Source organism: Python bivittatus, unplaced genomic scaffold (genome assembly GCF_059951505.1).
Source record: "Python bivittatus isolate LINGU-HERP-01145 unplaced genomic scaffold, Pbiv_v1 ctg000410_np1212, whole genome shotgun sequence".
NCBI lineage: Eukaryota > Metazoa > Chordata > Lepidosauria > Squamata > Pythonidae > Python > Python bivittatus.
In genome coordinates, this window is record NW_028277067.1 from 6266020 (window position 1) to 6278376 (window position 12357).

Genomic DNA, 12357 nt, shown 5'->3' on the forward strand with positions numbered 1-12357 from the left:
TAACTGTGAAGCCACCAATTCAGCATTCTTTTATTGAATTTAAAAATGAATTGCGGGCTATGATGGTGAAAAAATACTGTGTTAGCTATTTTGCAATGAAGTATTTTTTTCTCAGTAGCTGTAACTCTGGTTGTGTGTTACTTTTATGACTATGTGGAGAATAGGGTGAGATACCTTATCATCAGGGACAGACATTCTAAACAATAACTATAGTCAGTCACCAGGACAGGAAGCTGAACGTTGCCTATGCTGGTGTGCGGAAGAGAGAGACAGTTTTAGAGCAATAAAAATCCCCACCACTTCCACCATCCTAGACTAAATGAAAAGAAAAGAAACTGGTAGCACTCCCAATCCATGAGGCGATTATTCAAACAAAACAAAATACAGGATGCAACCTGACTTTGCAGCCATCAGTCCCTTCTCAAAAAGAAAGGCAGGGAACGGGGAAGACAGAACTCTTGTCAATTTCATTCTTTCTGCTTTACCTGGACTACCATGAAGATGGGAACAGTTGCAAGGATCTACACTGTCAAAACAGTTCAGATCAATTCCAGCTTTATTTAAAATGAAGCCAGCAGGGTAAGTTGTTGTAGTCAACTAACTCAATGCAAGAAAAAGCACAACTGGTGCTATAAAGGGGAATCTATAAAGCCATCAAGTCACCTTTCCCTTTTAAGGACCTGTAAACGGAATGCTACTTAATCTGCAGCTCAGAACCTAGGGGGCAAAGTCAGCCAAGAATTCCTGCCAATGGAAAAGCAGGGACTCTGCTCCCAAACTCTGGTCACTTTGCTGAAAATGGGGAGATTGAACATTTTAATGATTTTGAATACATCACAGCTGAGCTACAAACGAATATGCTCAGCTGCAGAACACAGACAATGTGGTGGAAACACAGCTCTGGAAATGTGGAAGCATCCCCGTTCTCTCAAATGCATCTGTCCTCGCCCAGCCTGCTCCTCCAATAGACGGAATCTTTGAGGGAAGATGTGTGGCTTGTACTCTACTCTCCCTCTGACCTCAGCAGTCCTGGGCAAGATATATGTTAAGAACAGTGAGGAAATAACGATTTTCACTAGGAACATCAGCCTCCAGTGACCTTAATGGTAGGATTGCTTCCTGACCACTAATAGCATCCTTCCCTCTAGAAGGTAAAAATGTGGTTTGCTATTCCATTCTTCTGGGATGTTTTTTTGTTTTCCATCTGCACCTAGCCAACTATGGCTGATCTCATAAAATCTAAGCAGTGTTGGACCTTGTTAATACTTGAATAGTAGACCACTAGGAAATCCCAAGTCTGTATGCTAGACTGAATTAAAACAAAATGAGGCAAAACCTGAAGGTGGCAGTGGCAAAGCACTTCCTCCTATAGTCAAAGAAACTACAGAGATTTGTTGATATAGCCCTGCTCAATTCAAGGTAGTTTTTACTTTTTTACCCCCAAGAAGTGATCCTAGTACAAGTTAGAAATAGTTGTGAACTTTTAAGTATATCTTGTTGCTGAAATTCCACATAGTCTCTGGTTTCTGCCGTATTAGGCTGTTCCTGCTCAAGTGAGATTTGGCAGAAAATCTTACTAAGAGTGATAGGGCCACTTTTTATTCTCCACTTCTCCTAGTCTCTGAACAAGTTAATGCATGCAGATTTTTATCCAGCTTCTCGAACACAAGTTTATTTTATATAAAAAAGAACATTGTTTATTATATTATTATATCCACTGTTCCCTTCAAGAAGTATAAATGGGATCTTTCTGTTTTATCCTCAGGCAGGATAAAATAGGTAGGTAAGGCTGAGAGGTAGAGGTTGACATGAAGTTATCCACTGAGCTTCATACTTCAGTCTTAGTACTAAACCAGTATAATCTAGCCATTGCATACTCTGGGCACAATATGTTTTTGCTAGCTTTAGAACTGTGTCTAGATTGTGGTTTGGGCTGATATGTATCTGATTACGTATGTTTTATATTTTGGGGGGTGTCCTTTTGAGGTGTTTGAACCACCCCTTTGGTGTGTATTTTGTGAGTTATGTGTTCTACCACTCTCACACACAGATTTGTCTGTTACTTAAGTGTGTATTTGAATGATCTTGTTGTGAATCTACTGGAGAAATCAAATTTCATAAGGCCATGGGACTAGGAGGAGGTTTCAGAATACTGACTATGCTCAGAATTCAGGTTGTTTTATTGTCTCTCTTTTTTGGCAGTACATTGATTTGTAATCTGAAATACTTATTAAAAGCCTTCATTCAACTCAAAGACCAGAATGAATCTTCATCTCATTCATAATTTGAATTTAATCTCCGAAAATTTAGTCCAATTCTCCTTAAGCACATTGCTTTGATATTTACTTAAAAAAAGTTATTTGTCGACTTGCCTTTAATCCCTGTTCTCTCTCATTTTCATAACCCTGTTCTACTGAAATGTGTTGTTGTTTTTCCCATATTTTATAATTAGGGACGTAGTGATGGAAAATAAGAAAATTCAAAATCACATTTGACTGTAGTTGTTTGTTTTTTAAAAAATGTAATATGATTCATTCTTCTTCCAAATCCACTTCAGTAATGTTGGCATCCAGTGGGGAGGCTACAAATATTAGTTTTTCCTGAAAGAATAGGACTGTGCTTGCTTTGCTCACAAAAGGTTCTCAGTCGCTCTGTTTAAAAAGAGCTGAGTAGAGAAAATAGCAGTATATACCAGCTTTCAGTTTACTACTTCTAGATAATACTGAACAATAATCTAATCTCATATAAAGGCAGGTTCCTGCAAAGGTGATAAACAAAAAGCTGGTGATAAATTTTCAGAGAAAATGTCTTTTAGAGAGAGATTGACTTTTTTAATATGTGATAAATGTACTGGGCTCTATTCTGTCCACCACAGGCACATTCTTCATGGATGGAGAGATCCCCAGGAGGCCCAGGAGGATCCCATTTTCTCTCTCCTTGGTGTATATCAGTGTTTCTCAACCTTTACACCTTTAAGATGGGTGGACTTCAACTCCCAGAATTCCCCAGCCAGACAGGTTGGCTGGGGAATTCTGGAAGTTGAAGTCCACCCGTCTTAAAGTTGCAAAGTTTGAGAAACATTGGTGTATATGTATGGGAAATCTCCATAACAGGTCATTTCTCGGAATGAGAGGCTGATATGTTCCCTGCTTCTCATTTCATTATCTCCAGCCTTCTCTGTCAAGGGGCTTGGCCTCTGATGTGGGAGGCATATACAAGCCTCTCTTTCCTGTAGTGATCAAATGCAAATCTGTATGTGCGCTGCCAACAGAGGGATTGATCAGTCACTGGACTGTTTTATGCCCCATCAGATCCTCCCAGGCACATATACTGTGCTTACAGCAAACTTTTGCACTCAGTTGCTGATTCAATCCAACTCAATCTAAAATCTTTCATAACACTTCTTTCCCACAGCATGTCAAAGAAAGAGATTCCTCTAAGAATGTCTTAAACCTAATTTTGCTTAGTTGTGTATGTATAAATATGTTCAGAGAATTAAATAATAGTTTATGTATTGCCTTTTCTATGAGTTCTTTGTTTTGAAGGTTCCAACACTGCACGTGCAAGACGCGGGGGAGGCTAGGCATTCCTCAAACTATCAGGCATTTCTGGATGAGGGAGATAATTCACCTAGCCTGAATCCTTTGCCAGCTCACCCTCTCAACTCTCTGCTAGCAACCCTTCTCTTTCCCCCTTTGTCATGCAGCGACTTTCACTCACCACAGTGTCCGCCTTTGTATACCTCTTAGCCTGCATCCTTTGTCAACTGCTCTTTTTAATGCCTCCCCTACTCCTGGCCTCCAGGCAGCGTTGGGAACTATCTCCATCTTCTTCAGTGAATTGGTCAGGAGATATCATTTCTCCACTTTATTGGGTAATGTTCTTCAGTACAGGAAAGAGATGGAAAAATGTTCTCATCTTTCTCATAATACTGTAACTCATTTGTTCAGAATAACAATATCACCTGTTTGGCATCTTGGTCAAGACAGTCAAAAGGAACTTCACCACAGAGTATGTTATTAACCTATAAGTTTACTAGTCTAAGATAATGTGCTACAGTTCTTATTCTACCCTATGGCACCTGCTTTATTTCTCAGTTGATAGAGCAGCTGTTCTGGGCAGATTTTCCATCCCTGCCTTTTGTAGTTGGTAAATCTTTGCCACTTTTCTCTGCAGTATGGAAAAGCAGAGTTAAGGAATTAACATTTGGTAGTTAAAGAATCTTGTAAGTGATTCTGTTTTCTGGAACACCGAAGTTGTTAATATACATGTTTAGTACATGAGGTTTTCCATTTTTAACTCTCCAGTGTTTTCCAGTGCCCATTATTATTAAAGAAAATTTGTGGGAAGGAATAGTGAACCACTACCTCTATAATATTGTTTACAGTAAGTGTTGTACATCTGAAAGTAAATCAAATATTGTCCCATTTGACTTCTGGCTTTGTTGGACTACCAAAAAGTACTGCTAGATTTTTCAGCCAAATGGAAAACCAATCTTGTCCACACTCCTTTTCGGTTATTTTCTTAAGTATTTTCTTTTAGCAGAATGACTGACCTTTTCTGACATTTGCTCCCTTCCCATCCCCACCCCAAGTAATGAAACTAAATGGATAAGGTGTGGAGAATGAGCCTAAGTGTTACCAATGATAAAAGAAGCAGCTTTAAGGGTTTCAAAAGCTTTTTTGGACTGTGTTCTCAAAATGCTTTTTAGACTCTGTTCTCAAAATTCTGTCAAGAAATGTGCAGACAATGCTAAGCCTGCCTTATGTTCTAGCAGCCACCTCTGGTTCTTAATTGTAAGTCTGTGGGATAAGTCTTCAAGGATAAGGGAAGGACATGCATATGGGGTCAGGTGTCCTCTTTTTGCTCATTCATACCCATTGCTTTAAGTAACTTCATAGGATTGGTAGCATATGCTGCTAAATGGATGTGGCTAAAGAGAGAAGATGGGCTGCCAGTCCAAGATGAACACTATCTGTACAAGTTTGTTCCACAAGGGCAGAAGAATTGACACTTTAAAACATGATTCTATAAACACACATTGGGAACACTTCCTTTTTTACAGTAAAGGTAGGGGATCATGAAAACTTTCCTTGGAATAATTTCCCCCTCCCCAAATTCTATTGCTTAAAGGGACAATTTGAGAATATGACGGGGAGGATGATGCCCACATCTCCTCCCCCGCAGAGTCCAAAAGCATGGACCTCTCTCCTCCCCCACCTTCAGTTTTTGTCAAAGAATGTGACCTCTGTTTGCTGCCTTTGGGTAGGAGGTGGGCACTGGCCCAGTAACGGCATGTCAGGGAGCAGTTAATTTGCTCCTCTGTGGGCATAATTGGGTGACCCAACAGTCATTCTGTTGGCAAGGGGAACAGTCACTCGTTGTTCTAGCTACTAGCTTTGCCTTTTGTCTTTGCCTCTGGCAGCGGTGTGTGTGTGTGTGTGTGTGTGTGTGTGTGTGTGTATGTGTGCTGGAAACAATCCATTGTGAATTGTACATTCCCTCTTCTAGCACTAGGCCTGTTTGTAAGGTGCTGGACAGCTTTTTCTTGTATGGCAACTGCCCCATTTTGAAGAATTAAGATCCCAAGTTGGATAGGTTGGGCAGCTGCTACTCCTTAAAATCTGAGGCAAAATATCTTGAAAGATGAAAAAAGTATACTGTTGTTGTTGTTATTAGAAACATTGACTCTAGAAAATGGAAATAGATTAGAACATTATAGCTGATATTGGATCTTTTGGTAAGATGGCAGTCAGTGTGGAAAGAGAATTTGGAAAAATGCTTGTCTCTTCCAAGTGGGTTGGTGGAGCTAGATTTATCCTTTAGAACAGTGTTTCTTAAAGGATGGTCCTAGAACCCCTGGGGGTCCCCCAAGACCCTCTCACAGGTCCTTGAAATCAAAATCATTTGCCAGCTTATGTTGAAAAATAATACAATATTAAAATCCCACCAAGCAATTGTGAGAAGCAGTAGCAGCAGTGAATGCATTAATTTTAATTTTTATTATGGTAAATATCCATAAGTATAACCCATAGAAATAAAAGATCTTTTGGGGTCCTCCATTATCTTTAAAAGTGGGGAGGGGTCCTGAGAGAAAAAAGTTTAAGAAACGCTGCTTTAGAATATAGTTGTGTTGATAGAAAGCATAGTCTGCACTGGCTGCTTCCAAGTTCATGCCCTCTAAATCAGCTGGAAAAGCTCCTAGTTCAGAAATAAATGTACACTATCCAGTGTTAATTTGGTGACATCAAAGTTTTATAGAGTATATGGCAAAATTGCAGACATTAGAAAGGAAATGAGGTATGGCATATATTCGGCTCTGTGTGTGTGCATTCAGGAAAGAGAATATCTGAAGAAATCTAGGGCATTTAAGAGAGAGAAAAAAAAGAGAACCAGGGCAACCCAGAGTAGAGGAAGGTATAAATCCCCAAGTTTGTTTTATTCTCCCGGCATGGTGAACTGGGAGACATATGCAACTTACTTAAAATGTGTTGAATTATATACACTCAGTGTCTTGACCATAAATGCCTCAAAATGCATTGATTGTGTTCTCCTATATTTCACCAAACTTCAGATTAATGATAAGAAGTCCGTGATGCTTGGCTAAATTTATTTCACACAGGTGAAAAAGAGTGGGGAAAAAAGGGACGAAAGAGGATTGCAGAACCAGAGAAAATCTAGATGGTCCCATCTACTCTTAGCTGAGATTCTGTCCACGGCTAACTTCCTGCTGGCTGGCAACTCCTGACAGAAAATTGGTTCTTCTGTCCATCCCTGCATCAGAATATTTTCTTCCTTTCTACTTCAAGATATTTGGGTTCTTCAAAGAGAGAAAGAGAAAGAGGGTCGGTAGCCGGATTGAGAGATATGAATAAGGATAAAGATAGGACTCTGGAAATTTACTTGTTGGACCTTTGTCGTTTTCTTCCATGGTTATTTTCTAGATTGAATTATTCTCAAAATCAGAACCAAAAACTCAGCTATCCCAAATATCCATGCTTTTCCATTCCAGAAAGCCATATTGCTCTCTTAACATAAGAGCCCTAATTTCCCCCATCCAAACTTCACCTAGTTGTTTTCCAGTGTAAGAAACTCTGAGCTTTAATAAACCTATTCAGTAGAATGATGTAATAAAACCTTTCCTGGATTATGCCATATTGGCTGAGGGAGCTAATGACATTTTGGAATGCTCTGAAATGTATGGCTGTGCAACATTTCTGGTTTTATTCCCAAAGGTCCTTCTCAGTGCACAGAAGCTTCAACTTAACATGTCTGCAACTCTTTAAAGCAGCAGCGTCTTCTCGTGGGACTGTATAGCTAATATCTACTTTCAGTTCCACAGGTATGCAACAGAACTTCTGAAACTCGAGAAGAGTTCCTCTGATCATCTATAGTGTGCCTTTGCCTTATTATTGGCTTAACCACAGCCAACCCCCTCTACTTTTGGGGTCATAGTTTGAGGACTTCCAGATCAGACAAGGCCTCTAGCCTCTCTTCCGTTATGAATCAACCTATTGGACCATTGTTATCCTGCCCAGAATTAGGAATGGAAACCAAGCCTCAGTTGCACAGCTTGACTGCCTTACTGCTTTTCTGTGCCACGGCTGTATGCCTCTAGTCTCCCTTGCAGTTGGCTCTGGGCCACGCCTATGTGTGTTAACGGAGGGAGGGATTAGCCCAGAGAAGTCTTGTGTTTTGCACTGTCAGGGTGGGGATGTTACGGGCTGTGAGTTGGTGGAAATCCTCAGGGTGCATTCCCCGGCTCTGAGCCTCTTCCTGAGTAGAGGCCCCATTCAACGCATCCCCTTTCATGTCTAATCTCCTGGCATGTGCCAGCCCTTTTGTTTGCTGGGTTCACATCCTGGCTCCTTTCCCTGTGAATTGTGTGTGTGTGTGTGCGTGCGCGTACATGTACGTATGTACGTGTGGGGGGTTGCTTGTTTTTTTGGCTAAAAAGGAGGTAATCAAAGCCATCCTTGGGGGACTGGCCTGGAGGCCTTTCCCATCTGAAGGCCTGTTCTCCCTGAGTGGGGCCAAGCTTTTTAATATCCTGTCTGACTGGTTTACTCCGGACTGTGGCTTGAAGAAAAACATCGGCAGACATCCTACAGGAAAGGGGCTGTGGATGTGCAGCCAAATGCCTTAACCTTTTCATGCCTGGGGGAGCAGCAAACACAACACACATGTGCTGGCTATGCTTTTTTGTTATTGTTGCCCAGTGCACACGCAAGTCTGGACCAGCCATTGTGATTTGCCAGGATTCATGCGACTCCTTCCCCTTGCAGCTTTTTCAGTGCAGTAGTGAAGCCACCAAGCTACTCTGTTCCCAGTCTTCTCTCTGCCTCCAACCTCAAGATCACCCACCCCCAGATTGTTAAAGGAAGGCAGGCCTTATCTCCTCTCATTTGTGTCTGGAGTTAGAGCTGTTTCTTCAGCCAGGAGTCATGGGAACAAGCCTTTTGAAACAGGTTGTGCCAGAGCTGAGGTTATATCAATAAACCTATGTACGTGAGTGTCAGGGGGGTTGAATGCATTTCATGGAGCTAGAGGACAGCCTGCTGGAAGTTTGGAGGGTGGTCTCCATCTAGCCTAGATCGCATTGGGTAGGATTTTCCTTAGAAGTGTCTGTGTGGCTTTGATCTGTGGTGCACACGTTCTAGGTGAGATATAGAGCCACATACAATTCCATCGCGCTCTTATCTTTTATGTTACCTTATATATTACATTAGGGCTCTACAAAGCAGCATAAAGACATGAAAATAAATAAAAATGTTAAAATACTAATTTTTAAACCAAATGTTTTGTTACAAAAGAGTGATGCTATTTCTAATCTTTTTTTTTTTTTATAACAAAAACATAGGAATAAAGTGACTGAGACTATACATTCCGTTTGGAATGAAAAACCTGATGGAAGAGCGCCATCCTCACTGATAGGTTGGAAGGAAAGGCTAAAAATTGCCATGGATGGGAGAACACTCAGAGGAAAAGGCCTTCTCTCTCACACATGCACACGCACACCGTTATACCTGGGCAATGAATGGAAGGCCTTCCAAAGATCTCTGCATGCTAGTGGCATCATATGGAAATCAGTCATCCTCCAGATGGACTGGCCCCAAACTAATTATGGTTTTAAAAGTGAAAAATAGCATTTTGAATTGGAAACAAACTGCAAACCAGTCCAGTTCCAAAAATGTAGAGCAATATATTCCAAGTAACGGACTCCTAATACCACCCAGGCAGCAGTATTCTGCATCAGTTGCCATTTCCAAATGTAATTCAAAAGCAGCCCTCACTGCACTAATCTAACCTGAACATGGCCAAGATTTATATAACAGATTAGGGCTGGCTTCTACTGCAGTTGTTGTTTTTGCAGCATTTCTGTCTCGCTCTTTCTATCCTCACTACAACCCTGGAAGACTGGTTAAGCAGAGAGATTGAATGGTCTGTGGTCATCTAGTGAGCTTCCTAACCAATGGGAATTTGAACCCAGATCCCAGTCTAATATCTTGAACACTAAGCAACACTAGCTTACCAGCCAAAACAGGACAAAAATATTATGGCCCTTGTTGCCACTTGACTGTCATGGCACAAGGCTGAGTTCAGGAGAATCATCAAATTGAAATACTTCAGAAAGACTTGCGACCCCACCCAAAACAGGAGAAGTACCCATTTCAGTTTCCCTGCTGAGCAATGCCACTCTTTCATCTGGATTGCCCCAATCTCCCCCTTCTCCATTCTTTAAGTGCCTTTTTCATTTTGCCTGCTGATGGGTTCTGTATAACTTGGAAGCTTGCATGCTTTTATGCCCATGGGATTTTGATGGATGGAACTGTTACGTTGCCTAATTTTGAAGACTAGCTTCTCAGAATCCTGGCTATCCATTCCCCATTTGCTGTTACTCAATAAGACAACATTTTCATTTTAGAGGCTGAGATAATAACCACCTTCTTGCTCCATTAGCTGTATCCTGGTTTTATGAAACTGATGTTACTTCTTTCCCCATCTTATGCTATTTATCCATTTTTCTCTAGAAGTTATTAACAAGGGCTTTAAAAGAAACTTTTTTAAGCCCACTTGCCATTCATCATTCCTATGTCTACCTAATGCTAAATGTTCCCTTTTATAGCACAACTTTAATTTCTCCCCCTTCTTTTCCCTTTGATGGATAGGTGATTCCCTATTTTATACTCTGTACCAGTGTTCCTCAACCTTGGCAGATATGTAGACATGCTGGCTGGGGAATCCTGGGAGTTGAAGTCCACATACCTTCAAGCTGCCAAGGCTGAGAAATTCTGCTTAATGGAAATTAACATGAAAAAATGATGGAATTAGTCATTATATTGCTGAAAGGAAAAAGCACTCCGTGAATGCTCTGGCACACTTCTTTTTTTATTACAGTTTTATCATTCTTCACCCAAATCCAGACTTTTTTGCTCCCAGCTCCAGGAAAGTCAATTATTGCTGCACTGCTTGCCTACCTTCCCCTCTCTTCCCCTCTTCTCCCCCCTTCTCCACCTGTAGCTGCAACACCAACATTTAATGCACCTGGGATTGGTTATGGCTGGCTCAACCCCACATCTTTTCACTGGCCTGAAAATGTCAAATTGCATCTTGAAGAGATGCCATCCCACCCTTGCAGAAAGCATGCTAGAGGTGGCTTTCAAAACTTTCAGGTTTATAGAATTGGGGCTGTTCTTACTCACTGGGCTGCTGTATTCCTCCTCCATTTTCCTTGTGAAGTATGTGCTGTGTTAGAAGGTTTTGGGTTGCAAAATCTGTCTGGCCAAAGTATAAGTTACTGAAAAGCATTCCCCAGCAAGATGTGCTGAGATGGTTCAGTCTTAAATGATGTTAAAACCACAGAGTGGTGCTCTCAAGAAGCTAACTGGTGTTTATATTGTGATTGTCTTTGATCAGCAACCTTTCTAGGCTTTGCAGAACATTTCCCCCTCTCAATTTCCATGTTCATTTCTGAAAACCCATACTCAGTGTAAAAGGTTCGCTTGAATTACAAACACAGCAACCATTTTGTAATTGTAGATAATTTTATAATTGTATCTTCCTTTTGTCATTCATGCCTTCTTTATAGTCAACAGAAATTTTTTAGGGTTTTTTTTTGTTGTTAAACTGATGATATGGCAAGGTAGAATAAGCATTTCTGGTATGCAAACATTTGAAGAGCATAAACCCTCGTTTACCCCTTCCTCATTTATGTCCACTTTGCAACAGATCAGGAACACATTCAACATCAAGAGCATTAACAACATCTTTGTATGTGTGAATGGGAAATCAAGATAAAACTCTGTAAATAGATCTTTCATCTTTTTTTCTAGAACATATTAAAATAAATCCTTTTGATAGCACCACTTCATATCAAGTACTGGAAAAGCAAGTGATGTCCATGCATGTTTGCTCAGAAGTAGTGTAACCAAAGTGAATTGGTTAAGTAACTCACATACAGATTCTAGATAGATTTGAAACCTCACTAGTTCTTTCATGCATTTTCTCTCTCTCTTTTTCTGTAGCCATTGAAACCCAAAGTACCAGCTCAGAAGAGATTGTACCCAGCCCTCCTTCACCGCCCCCACTGCCTCGAATCTACAAACCCTGCTTTGTGTGCCAGGATAAGTCATCCGGCTACCACTATGGTGTTAGCGCCTGCGAGGGATGCAAGGTGAGAGTTGAAATAGATGGAGGGGTATGTACAGCAGGAAAGCTATGAGAGTATGAGTTTGCTCTCTCCATATGCTCAAATATAGGGGTTCCAAAGAAGCACTGTGGAATGCAGAATCGTAAAGCAGGCACTGAGATGTAGAGGAAGCCACAAATGTGAGAACACCGTTTCTGTTATTAGCTTTGACTAGTGTGTTTTTCCTGCCATTGTGTCCAGAAGGACCATTTTCTCTGTCATTTCCAACTGTTCCAGAGGGCTTGTGTTGATACTGATGAAAATGTCCACTCATCATCAGGGAACTGTCACCATGGGCTTTGCCCATGTCCTGTGACTTTAAGAATGTGGAGGAGCAGAGCTGTGCTTCTTACAGAGCTGGGAAGATTTGAGAGTGATGCCAAGCTTTCAATCCTTCTACTCCTCCAGGAAATGCCAGGCCCTGTGCTTTGTTGGCTGAGGATGAAGGCAGCTGGTGAGAGCACATGTGAGCACATATACAAGGCCATTTTATATTTTTTTGTGCCAGTCTTTCCCACTTTGGTGCCCTCTGATATTTTGGGTTACAACTCCCGTTATCCTTAACCATTTGCTATATGGCTGGGGCTGATTGGAATTATAATAGAGGGCACCATTATTTATTTCTTCTCTGTTCCATTCATGATACATTATTATTTTCAAAAGTACCC

At 41.0% G+C, this 12357-nt stretch overlaps 1 protein-coding gene across 4 annotated transcripts in view; it reads left to right on the top strand.

The window, feature by feature from the left end:
* Window positions 1–12357, top strand: part of RARA (retinoic acid receptor alpha) — a 183324-nt gene that overhangs the window by 150159 nt on the left and 20808 nt on the right. For all 4 annotated transcript variants that reach the window (XM_007420692.3, XM_007420691.3, XM_088143428.1 and 1 more), the window contains one exon: window positions 11526–11674. In XM_007420692.3, coding sequence (XP_007420754.1) covers window positions 11526–11674 — 149 coding nt within the window. The remainder of the gene's footprint in view (window positions 1–11525; window positions 11675–12357) is intronic.